The 12,361-nt window shown below is 38.7% G+C and overlaps 1 protein-coding gene across 1 annotated transcript in view; it reads left to right on the forward strand.

The window, feature by feature from the left end:
* The window catches only part of LOC122559576 (structural maintenance of chromosomes protein 1B-like), a 140,920-nt gene extending 135,854 nt beyond the window's left edge, over window positions 1–5,066 (forward strand). Inside the window, exons 24-25 of the mRNA XM_043709282.1 lie at window positions 2,810–2,920; window positions 4,791–5,066. Of these exons, the coding sequence (XP_043565217.1) occupies window positions 2,810–2,920; window positions 4,791–4,892 (213 nt within the window). The 3' untranslated portion in view covers window positions 4,893–5,066. The remainder of the gene's footprint in view (window positions 1–2,809; window positions 2,921–4,790) is intronic.
* The last annotated feature ends 7,295 nt before the right edge of the window (window positions 5,067–12,361 follow it).

Genomic DNA, 12,361 nt, shown 5'->3' on the forward strand with positions numbered 1-12,361 from the left:
TTTCCAGCAACACATTTTCAGCTCTGATCTCCAGCATCTGCAGTCCTCACTTTCTCCTGGTTATGGAGAACATTGTTCACTTTGTCGAGTGCCCTGCGATCACTGCAGTAATAACCATGAGAAGCAATCAGCAAAATATCACTGGCCCCATGGGACTGGAGGCTATCACTGGAGATGGAGTAGAGAGCTAATGACTAAAAGCTGCACACAGCTACTACTAATAACACAATTTATTTGTATCAGAAAGAAGGAGAATCTTACTTCTGAAGTTTTGTCCGAAATGTAGCTGAGGCAATTATTCACATGTCCTATATGAAAATGCAGTGTAATCAGTACAGTTCCTGGGACATCCCATTAAAACTGCAGGCTGGGATACCAACTCATTTGAAACTGATGTTCTACACCTATAGCAAGGAGTTTGCAAAGAAATATAGGGTGAAGCCTGCAGGAAAAAAAATTCTGTTTGGAACATTCCAAGGGAGAAGATCATGTCAGAACTAGAAGTGGAAAGTTCTATGAAGGTTGGGGAGAACTCAATGGTCTGAACCTTGTGTTGTCTAAAGTAGCAAAATCTGGGTTTGAGAGAATATCGCACATTGGTCTCCTGTGGAAATCTGGGTGTAGTGGTGTGTGCTGAAATTGGACGGGAAGCTTAAACGTCCAGTCAGCTGATTACCATTGCTTTCTAGCATTGGCACAACTCTCTGAAATTGAACTTAAACTGAAGTTACGTCAATGAAAATAATCATCTGATGCACCTTGGACAATGTGTGCCAATGGACAGGATGTGGATCTTTGTCATTTCTGAAACTATTGTAGGTGTCACAGCTAAGCGGTCCAACATTTTTTTTTATTGCAGTTTATTGTGAAAAGAGGCTTGCTAGGCTATACACATTGTTGTAAGTTTGGAGTCACATGTTGGTCAGACTGGGTAAGGACAATTTTTTTTTTTAATTATTCACTTGTGGGATGTGCATGTTGCTGGCTGGCCAGCATTTATCATCCATCTCTAGGTGCCTTCTTGAACCACTGCAATTCATATATTGTAGGTAGACCCGTGATGCTCTTAGGGAGAGAATTCTATGATTATAACCCAGGGACACTGAAAAAAGTGATACATTTCCAAGTCAGCCTGACAAATGGCATGGAGAGGAATTTCCAAGGTGGTGTTGTGCCTACGTATCTGCTGCCCATGTCTTTCTAAAGGGAAATGATTGTGGGCATGAAAGATGCTGTCTAAGGATTTCTGGCAAATTACTGCAGTGCATCTTGCACCATCGTACTGTTCTGAAATTGAAAGCGTGTACTGTACCTTTAAGAGAGTGTGAATGCTGTTCTGAACGGAGAGCTTACAAGCACCTGTGTAAATGACTAGATGGTACTCCAAGAATGTACTGGAAAATTGAAAATATGTAACATTTGGCTGTGAAATGGATACCTGAGTTTTGGTTGCTGTTTTGACAACTATCTGAATTTAACCAATCAGTCTAAGTTATGCCCCAGGAATCTAAACCCAGTCGAGTTTGTGTTTATTGTTTTGCCAACACTGAACCAATGAGGCGATACAATGTTGGGAGTATAAAAAATTGGCCATTTTGAAAATTGGAGAGAGCAACTGACATCAAGATAGCTAAGCCTGAAGATCTAACACCATGCTGTCCAAGAAATTAGAAGACACACTCTATCAAAGGTACCTTGTGATATGAAACATACTCGCAGTAAAAAAGATGACCCAGGGAATTCAGCAGCCAGAAGAGTGAAGTCATAGAAGATGACAGCGGCCGTATGGCTTTGAAATTAAGTTGATGTGATTTTAATAAGTGTCTTATTAGAACAGCATACTGTTGTAGAGTTGAAGGGAGATAATAAGCAGTTAAGATAGTCAGCATGGCTTTGTGCATGGGAAATCATGTCTCACTAACTTGATTGAGTTTTTTGAAGTTGTAAGAAAGAGATTGATGAGGGCAGAGCGGTGGACGTGACCTGTATGGACTTCAGAAAGATGTTTGATAAGGTTCCTCATGGTAGACTGGTTAGCAAGGTTAGATTATGTGGAATACAAGGAGAACTAGCCATTTGGATACAGAACTGGCTGAAAGGTAGAAGACAGAGGGTGGTGGTAGAGGATTGCTTTTCAGACTGCAGGCCCGTGACAAGTGGTGTGCCACAAGGATTGGTGCTGGGTCCACTGCTTCTTGTCATTTATATAAATGATTTGGATTTGAACATAGGAGGTTTAGTTAGTAAGTTTGCAGATGACACCAAAATTGGAGGTGTAGTGGACAGCAAAGAAGGTTACCTCAGAGTACAACGGGATCTTGATCAGGTGGGCAATGGGCCAAGGAGTGGCAGATGGGGTTTTAATCAGATAAATGCGAGTTGCTGCATTTTGGAAAAACAAATCAGGGCAGGACTTTTACACTTAATGGCAAGCTCCTGAGGAGTGTCGCTGAAAAAAAAAAAGGGACTTTGGAGTCTAGGTTCATAGTTCCTTGAATGTGGCATCTCAGGTAGATAGGATAGTGCAGAGAAGGTATTTTGTATGCTTTCCTTTATTGGTCAGAGCAGTGAGTATAGGAGTTGGGACGTCATGTTGCGGCTGTACAGGACATTGGTTAGGCCACGTTTGGAATACTGATTGGAATCGGACAAAAAAGTCCCAAAGATTTCCTTAAAAATGGCCTCGTAGTTTCAAAATGAACATAACCAGCAGTTAGGTGGAGATTTCAGAAATAGGCTCACTATTTTTAGACCCGACAGCCCCATCTTGCCTTTGTTTTAAAAAAAAATTGGATGTTCTTGTACTCAGGTTACAAATTACATCAGAGACCAATCCAGGAAGAACTTCCAAGTGATTGTCATCTCATTGAAAGAGGAATTCTATTCAAAAGCCGATGCACTAATTGGAGTATATCCACAGGTATTGTTCCAAACAGCAGATTTGTATTCCAGTTTTAATTTTCTAGTTGTGGCTTGGAAGTGTGTTTTTCTGTGTTCTAATTATTTTATACACGTGCTTGAGGGTTACAACTGCACACAGAGATTTTCATGGATTTCACATGGAAAACTGTGGAACAGTTGTGCCATCAAAGTCATGTGGCCACGTAATACAGCCATGACATCATAAAAACGGCCGACAAGCTAGTTTCAGATTGCCATTTTACAAGATAACTATGTGGAGACCTACTGAATTAGTGTGGTACTTCTGGGTTTTCCAAAATTAATTATATTTTGCCACATCAGGCTGTCAACAGTAATGGTAAAGCCAGGCAACATATTCCTCAGTTGAATCTATCTTCAATATATTTTGTTACGGAAAATTTGATTGTAATTATACAAGACAGCTCTTCAACATGTGCAATTGCAACGTATTTCGATAACCTACATGGATAAATTTACACAATTAATATTTGATACCTGTTAAATCTTTTTTAAAATGGAGGTGGGCTTTATGGGTTGCCTAAACAAAGGGAAGCAAGATGGAGGAGCAACTGCACACCCTGATATAGGTATAAAATTCTCTCCCCTACTTTTGCCATAATTGAATGTTGCTTTTATACCCATGTTGCAGAGATAGAGAGACAGAAGAAGAGTCAAAAACAAAAGGTAACAGGATGATTCTCAGTGATAACTCCTTTGACCTTCATCCATGCCTTTGATTGGCAGTTAGTATCTTTGCTTGGGGTTTAACCTCAAGCCAGTTAGCATTCCACATTCTTTTTGCATCTCTGAAGGCTACTCGATAGCATCCCAAGTACAGCTGGAGTTGATAAGTGTGGCGCTGCAAAAAGCACAGCAGGTTAGGCAGCATCCAAGGAGCAAGAGAGCGACATTTTGGGCAGGACTGTTCTTCAGGGCCCTGCCAAAAACGTTGACTCTCTTGCTGTTCAGATGCCTGACCTGCTGTGCTTTTTCCAGCACCACCCTTTATCAACTCTAACTCTCCAGTGTCTGTAGTCCTCACTTTATCCCACAAACTATAGCTGGATCAATGTCTGTGGCAGCAGGCACTGCCTTTAAGTGGACTTTAATGGGCATGTAAGTACATCAGTTAATATTAAATGTGGACGTTGGCCATGAATCTTCCTGCCCAGAACTTAAGTCAGGAGTGTTGCATAAATCTAGGTACGCCACTCCTCACCTAATTAAATGCAGTTTCCGTCTCTTACCTCATCATCCCACAACTCGAATATTCTGCCCTAAATTTCAGTGGAACAGATATGCTGGCATAATAAGACAAACCATTCCCAAATGGCGTATGCATCCACATGACAAGTTGAAGACACAACCTATCCTGCTATTTATGAAGAATTAAATCTGACTTGATTTGAACTTGTAGGAAATGAAAAATTACCTCTATGATTTAACAAATGCAGTTCACAAGCTAGTTACAGACATTAGATAGATTCTTGGCTACCAAAAGGGATGAAAAGTTATTAGGGATATGCAGGAATGTAGAGGTAAAGGTTAAAATTTTATCAGATCAACTGTGATCTTGATCAAATGACCAAGTGGCATACTCTTGTTCCTTGTGTATAAATATATATATATATATATATATATATATTAGTAAATTTGAAATGATTTCATAGAAAGTAATGTAATCGGGACTGCCATCCACTGTTCACATCAATACATGTAAATACTACATATTACTCCTAAACAGCTTGAAAATAAATATTCAGAAGAGTCGGCTCAATCTTTCCTCAATTTGCAAAACTGTGAAGACAAACTAAATATCAATACTTTTCAACTTTGACATTTACTAACTTTTGCAGTTTTTGTTATAGCAAGGAGAATGCATGTCCAGTCAACTGTTAACCTTCGACCTTACAAATTACCCAGAAAATACCAGAAAAGAAGAGACACTTCAGCCAAGGCAGGAAGAGTAATAGAACATATTTTGGTTCCGTGTAAAAACACTACTGTCATCTGAATTGTTAAGCTAACCATTTATGTTTTACCTGTTATCTTAAAAAACACCAAAGTGTCTCTTTGTTAGCAAGTTTGTTAACATGCATTTAAAAACCTATTTCCATACTGTTAAACAAGAAGAAAATTGTACTGTCAAGTCATTCATAAACCTATGGTTTTTTTTTGGTTGACTAACCAAAACAATTAAGTTGGAATTCAAGAAACAAAGTGCCATTTATTGATCATACTTTTCCATCGAATCAGTGATTGCTACCATTAAAGCCCTATCTAATTGTAAAACTGTAAGGAAACTTCAAATGGTCAACTTTAAGCAAGCTTGCATGGAAATCTTCAGATGCATCTTCTCTGAGGTTGTTTAAAGAAAAAAAAGATTTGCAAATACCAAGATAACAACTAAAATTGTTGTTCAACTGCTGGCTCTCATTAACAATAACATTGTGTAGGTGGCAAAATCATGAATCATATCGGATGCTGAGGAATCTCATTTGATTTTGAAAATTTAAGTTAGTGAATTTGAATGTAACATAATTACAAACATAGTTGGGACCAAAATAAAAACAAACAGTTTCCAAAGCACAAAGCAGCATAACTAGGACGGAAAGTGTAGATCTCCCATTAGAAATTATGGTGGTCTTAAGTGCAATACAGATATATTGAAACACAAAATCAATACCAATGTATTAGGTACTTAACATTGCAGTCTTCAAGATACAGAAAAGGAAAAAGACAGATTATTTTGAGCATAAAAAGCACATTGCCAATAGTTTCTTTGTAGATTTTCAATACTTATGAAAGATGACCATTTATGTATTCTCCATACGTTACGAGATACAAAATCTTACAAATCTGTACACCAGTATTGGATATCATACTGACCAAGTACGCATCAAAATCCAAACATCACTTACTCTGCAACATTAGGCATCTCTTAGTCAACATCTGGGATTTCCAATGGAGTAACAAGCTGCGAAAGTATCAAAACAGTGCCTTAGTACAAAAGCAGGCCTAAATTTACAGATCAAGTTTTAAACACTTAATCATTATCTGTGGCACTGCAATTCACACTTGGAAATTTTGCAGAAGAAGGTGAAGTAAAGAAAATTTATGTTGAATACATTTGTTTTTATGTTGATTGCATTTTACGTACTTGTAAAATGGTTTTTCTTGCCCAAATGTTAATCATGTTATTGTTACTAGTTATTGTTAAAACTAATTATTAATACAGTGAAGAAAGCTGGCTGAGAAGCATAGACCCTCAGTTTGTTTCTCACATATACTAGAGAGGGATGAGTACCCAAGTATATATAAACCAGAGACCAGGAGTTCCTGTGAAAATAAGTAGTGGATGTGACAAGGTTGAAAATGTTGAAATTGAAAACAGAAAACCAACAAATATTTTGGTGGATAGATGAGTAGTAAAGATGTGAACGGGGGAGAGGCTGCTAGAAGCATACAAAAAGAAATAGTTTGTGGAGCTGAAGGAAACATTAGAGAGAAATTAATATTCCAGATGTTAAGAAAATAGTTGTCAGGATATAAAGGGATTGACGAGGGCAAATGAAGAAGTTTTCCTGCATGTAACTGTATAGTCTTGTAATTTTTATAGATTTCTAGGTGATCCCTTCTCATTCCTCTGAACTCCAGTGAATCCGAACTGACTTAATCTCTCATGACTCAGTCCTGCCATCCGGAATCAATTTGGCCACCTTTGCTGAACTCCTTCTATAGCAAGAATGTCCTTCCTCAGATAAGGTGACCAAAACTGGACACAGTATTCCATTTAAAATGGTGATAACAGGAAATTGGCAATAAGAAACAGTTAACACGCAGCAAGAGTGACAACAGAAAATGTAAAGAACTAGCACCAAGCAGAACTTTGAAATGGGGATGTTAGGGCAGGCAAAATAGCAAAAAAAAAAGCACCATTTAGGTACAAGTGTGATCTATGAAGAATATGCTGATTTCTAAGTAAATGGCCAGAAGTGTTAATATTTCAGATTAAATACTGATTTAAGCATTTGTGCGTTATCGTTAATTTTACTAATGCAGTGTTTCATTGTCAAAGATAAACAATTTTATGAAAATATTGAAAAAGCAATTATTGCTTAAAAATTTCTTCACAATAAACATTGAAAAGTTAAGAATTTGATTAGTCATTCCATTTATCCTAACAAGAAAAGACATAAATATAAAGTAATAGTATTGTGTTTATAAAGTAAAATCTGTGCCTAGGTGTAATGTATGACATATTTGCCTTACTCTTACATAATTTCTATTTGATTTGATGTTTCTGTTGAACTAGTTTCTATACACTGGTTTTCCTTGGGACCATTCAGTGAATTTTTCAGTTCTTGCCTCAAGGATTATGGAGGGGTTAGCAAGAAAGTGGAGTTCAGGCTTCAATCAGATCAGCCATGCTTTTACTGAATAACAAAGATTCAAGGGGGCTAATGGTCAACTCAGATTTGTGTTCTCACTGCAAAGTAATAAACCTGACTGATTCATTATTAACAAAACATTCCATCAGAAAATTTCTATAATTATAGAAATACAAGAATGGTCAGATTTACATACATAACTCTTGCCTTGAATAAATGGCTGCACATTTTATCTGTATTCACCTTCACGGGATTCTTCACCAGAATGCTTCACAAGATTGAAGTAACAACCCTCTTTCCATGTTTTCATTTTCCCAAATCAAAAAAAAGTTCTTAATTTAAATGAATGCTGGATCATTTGTGATTAATTTAGAAACCTGTAGGAATATCCAAATTCATCCCAATTCTGAACGGTTTCAATATTTTTCACCACTTCTTTCTTATATTCAAGATTTAATTATATACAAGATCTTGAATATAATTAAATAATACTCTTACAAGACTTCTGCAAAGTCTAACAAATCTTTAGACTTGTTGGAAAGCACTGACCTTTTGTCAATTGAACAGTATTGTCAAAATATAACACAAGTAGTAAAAGAATTCACAATGTTTTTTTGAAAAGATGTACGAATTAGCAAAGGAAAGCCTTCCTGCTCTGAACATTTAATAATTTAATCTCATAAGCTGATGTCTTTTTTTAAAAAGCACAAAGCAGCATAACTAGGACGGAGAGCGTAGATCTCCCATTAGAAATTATGGTGGTCTTAAGTGCAATACCGATATATTGAAACACAAAATCAATAATTTTCTAATGGCAAGTAGCATTCTGATGCTTTATTTTAGAAAATCCCTGTACTTGGTGATTCTTGAGCTGTGAATTCTAATTTTGTATTAATTATACATTGGCAATTGCTTTCCATGGGTTTTGGGATAGAAACAAGTAATCATTTTGGTAATTTCTAACTCAACATTTGATGGTGAAGCTATTTGTAGGGATCTCATTGTGACAGACAGCATTAAATAGATGTAATTTACAAAGTTTTATTTTAATTTATTCACTTGTGGGACATAGGCATCGCTGGCTGGCCGGCATTTATTACTCGTCCCCAGTTGTCCTTGAGAAGGTGGTGGTGAGCTGCCACCTTGAACCACTACAATCTAAATGCTGTCGGTTGACCCAACCTATGCCCTTAGGAAGGGAACTCCAGGATTTTGACCCAGCGACAATGAAGGAACAGTATTATATATTTCCAAGTCAGGCTGGTGAGTAGCTTGGAAGGAAATTTGAGATGCTGATGTTCCCATTTTTCTGCTGCTGTTGTCCTTTTAGATGGAAGTGGCTATGGACTCTGAGGAAATTAGCAGGGAAAGCCAGGTTTCTGATACAGAGATTGGCTCAAAGGTAAGGAGGCACCTGCCAGGTTTGAAGCAATTGGGGAAGTGGGGGGGGGGGGGGGGGGGAAGAAATCAGTCTGAGACTAGTACAGTTGGGAAAAGGAGTAAGTTAAATTGTCAGGGCAGACAGGAACAAAGCAGAGAGTGAGGTAGAGTTGATAACTTAAACTGCACTTGTTTCAATGCAAGAGTCCTTACAGGGAAGGTAAATGAACTCAGTGGTTGGGAGCACTGGACTGGGATATCATAGCAATTACAGATACATGGCTCAGGGTTGGGTAGGGCTGGCAGCTTAATGTTCCAGGTATAAATACTATAGGAACATTAGAAAGGGGGACAAGAGAGGAGGGTGAGTCGTGTTTTTGATAAGGGATAACATTACTGCTGTCCTGTTCCAGAAATCATTTGGATGGAACTGAGGAATATGAAAGGGATGATCACAGATTGGTATTGTACGACAGACCCCTCAATAGTCAGTGGGAAATTGAAAAACAAATTTGTAAGGAAGTCTGTTATCAGTAACAATAATAGGGTGGTTATGATGTGGGATTTGAAGTTTCCAAACATCGATTGGGACTGCCAGAATGTTAAGAGCTTGGATAGAGAGGACTTTATTAAGTATGTACAAGAACATTTTATTTGCTTATATGGATGTACCTATTGGAGATGGTGCACACTTGCCTATTCTTGAGAAATAAGGCAGAGCAGGTGACCAATGTCAGTGGGGGAGCACTTTGGGACCAGTGACCATAATTCTATTAGTTTTAAAATAATGATGGAAAAGGATAGACCAGATCTAAAAGTTGAAATTCTAAATCCGAGGAGGGCCAATTTGACTGTGTTAGGCAAGAACTTTCAAAAGTTAATTGGAGGCAGATGTTCGCAGGAAAAGGACAACTGGAAAATGGGAAACCTTCAAAAATGAGATAACGAGAGTCCAGAGACAGTATGTTCCTGTTAGGGTGAAGGGCAAGGTGTAGGGAATGTTGAGCGACTAGAGATAGAGGTTTCGGTTAAGAATAAGGAAGCATATGCCAGATATAGACAGCAGAGATAGTGAGTATAAAAACAATAGGAGTATACTTGAGGGAAATCAGGAGGATGAAAAGGGGATATGAGATAGCTGTAACAAATAGGGTTAACGTGAATCCAAAGGGATTCCACAAAGACGTTAAGGACAAAAGGATAATTAGGGAGAGAGTAGAGCTCCTCAAAGATCAGCAAAGCTGCCTGTATGTGGAACTGTGGGAGATAATAAAGACTTAAGTAAGGTGTTTGACAAGGTTCCCTGTGGGAGACTGGTTAGCAAGGTTAGATCCCATGGAATACAGGGAGAATTAGCCATTTGGATACAGAACTGGCTCAAAAAGGTAGAAGACAGGCTGGTGGTGGAGGATTGTTTTTCAGACTGGAGTGCCACAAGGTGCTGGGCCCTCTACTTTTTGTCATTTACATAAATATTTGGATGTGAGCATAAGAGGTAAAGTTACTAAGTTTGCAGGTGACACCAAAATTTAATGTGTAGTGGACAGCGAAGAAGGTTACATCAGATTACAACAGGATCTTGACCAGATGGGCCAATGGGCTGAGAAATGGCAGATGGAGTTTAATTCAGATAAATGCGAGGTGCTGAAATTTTAGCAGGACTTATATACTTAATGGTAAAGTCCTAGGGAATGTTGCTGAACAAAGAGGCCTTAGAGTACAGGTTCATAGCTCCTTGAAAGTGGAGTCGCAGGTAGATAGGATAGTGAAGACAACGTTTGGTATGCTTGCCTTTGAGTGCATTGAGTATAGAAGTTGGGAGGTCATGTTGCAGTTATAGATGACATTAGTTAAGCCACTATTGGAATACTGCATGCAGTTCTGGTCTTCCTGCAAAAGGAAGGATGTTATAAAACTTGAAAGGGTTCAAAAAAAGATTCACAGGACAGTTGCCAGGGTTGGAGGGTTTGAATAGACTGGGACCGTTTTCCCTCGAGTGTTGGAGGCTGAGAAGTGACTTTATAGAGGTTTATAAAATCATGAGGGGCATGGATAGGGTAAATAGACAAGGTCTTTTCCCAGAGATGGGCACAGCCAACACTAGAGGGCACAGGTTTAAGGTGAGAGCAGAAAGACATAAAAGCAATTAAGGTGCAACTTTTTCATACAGAGGGAAGTGCATGTATATAATGAGCTGCCAGAGGAATGGTGGAGGCTGGTACAATTTCAACATTTAAACATTCAACATCTGAATGAGTATATGAACAGGAAGAGTTTGAGAGAGATATGGGCCAAATGTTGGCAAACGGGACTAGATTTATTTAGGATATCTGGTCAGCCTGGATAAGTTGGACTGAAGGGTCGGTTTCTGTGCTGTACAACTATTATTCTGTAACTGGTAATGACTGGGAAGTCATTTGCTTACAGCCTGCAGCATTGACATTTAACATATGGATGGTTGTGGGAGTAATGGCAGGCAGCAATAGTTTGAGTGGTATCGATCGAGAAACAGAAGTTACTGGAAGGAAAAATGGTCCCCCATTCTAGCCACTGACTTGTGACCTGAACAAGGTTTTGCCAATGAGAATATAAAAACCATGATCCAACCCACTGATGCAACAATATCAATGAGTAAGCAAAGATGCTGAGACCTTAAATAACTGACAAACCTTATCTGGCTCTAAGTCCAGGACCAGAAAATGGGCTCTTTTTATTAAAAGATTATAAAATTTTATGATAATCTACACTACGAGCTTGTGCACTTGGTTCAAACGTGTCCAAGATTGATTTGTCAGAGTGGTGTTCATAGAACATGGAACGTTACAGCGCAGTACAGACCCTTCGGCTCTCAATGTTGTGCCGACCTGTGAAATTAATCTGTTGCCTATCTAACCTACACCGTTCCATTATTACCATATGTAGGTCCAATGCCCATTTGAATGCCCTTAACATTGGCAAGTATACTACTGTTGCAGGCAGGCTGTTCCACGCCCCTATTACTGAGTAAAGAAACTACCCCTGATATTTGTCTTAAATCTATGTCCCCTTGTGTTAGCCTTCACCATCTGCGAAAAAAGGCTCTCACTGTCCACCCTATCTAACACTCTGATTACCTTGTATGTCTCAATTAAGTCACCTCTCAACCTTCTTCTCTCCAATGAAAACAGCCTCAGTTCCCTCAGCCTTTTCTCATAAGACCTTCCTTCCATACCAGGCAACATCATAGTAAATCTCCTCTGAGCCCTTTCCAAAGCTTCCACATCCTTCCTAAAATGTGGTGACCAGAACTCTACACGACACTCCAGGTACAGCCTTACCAGTGTCTTGTATAGATGAAGCATGACCTCGTGGTTCCGAAACTCAATCCCCCTATGAAAAAAAAGCTAGTACATCATATGCCTTCTTAACAACCCTATCAACCTGGGTGGCAACTTTCAGGGATTTATGCATCTGGACACAGAGAGCTCTCTGTTCATCTGCACTGCCAAGAAGGCTACCATTTAGCCCAGTACTCTGCATTCCTGTTACTTCTTCCGAAGTGAACTACCTTACACTTTGCCACATTAAACTCCATTTGCCATATCTCAGCCCAGCTCTGCATCTTATCTATGTCCATCTGTAACCCACAACATCCTTTGGAATTATCCAAAACTCTGCCTACCTTAGTG

The sequence above is a fragment of the Chiloscyllium plagiosum genome, chromosome 19 (genome assembly GCF_004010195.1).
Source record: "Chiloscyllium plagiosum isolate BGI_BamShark_2017 chromosome 19, ASM401019v2, whole genome shotgun sequence".
Taxonomy (NCBI): Eukaryota; Metazoa; Chordata; class Chondrichthyes; order Orectolobiformes; family Hemiscylliidae; genus Chiloscyllium; species Chiloscyllium plagiosum.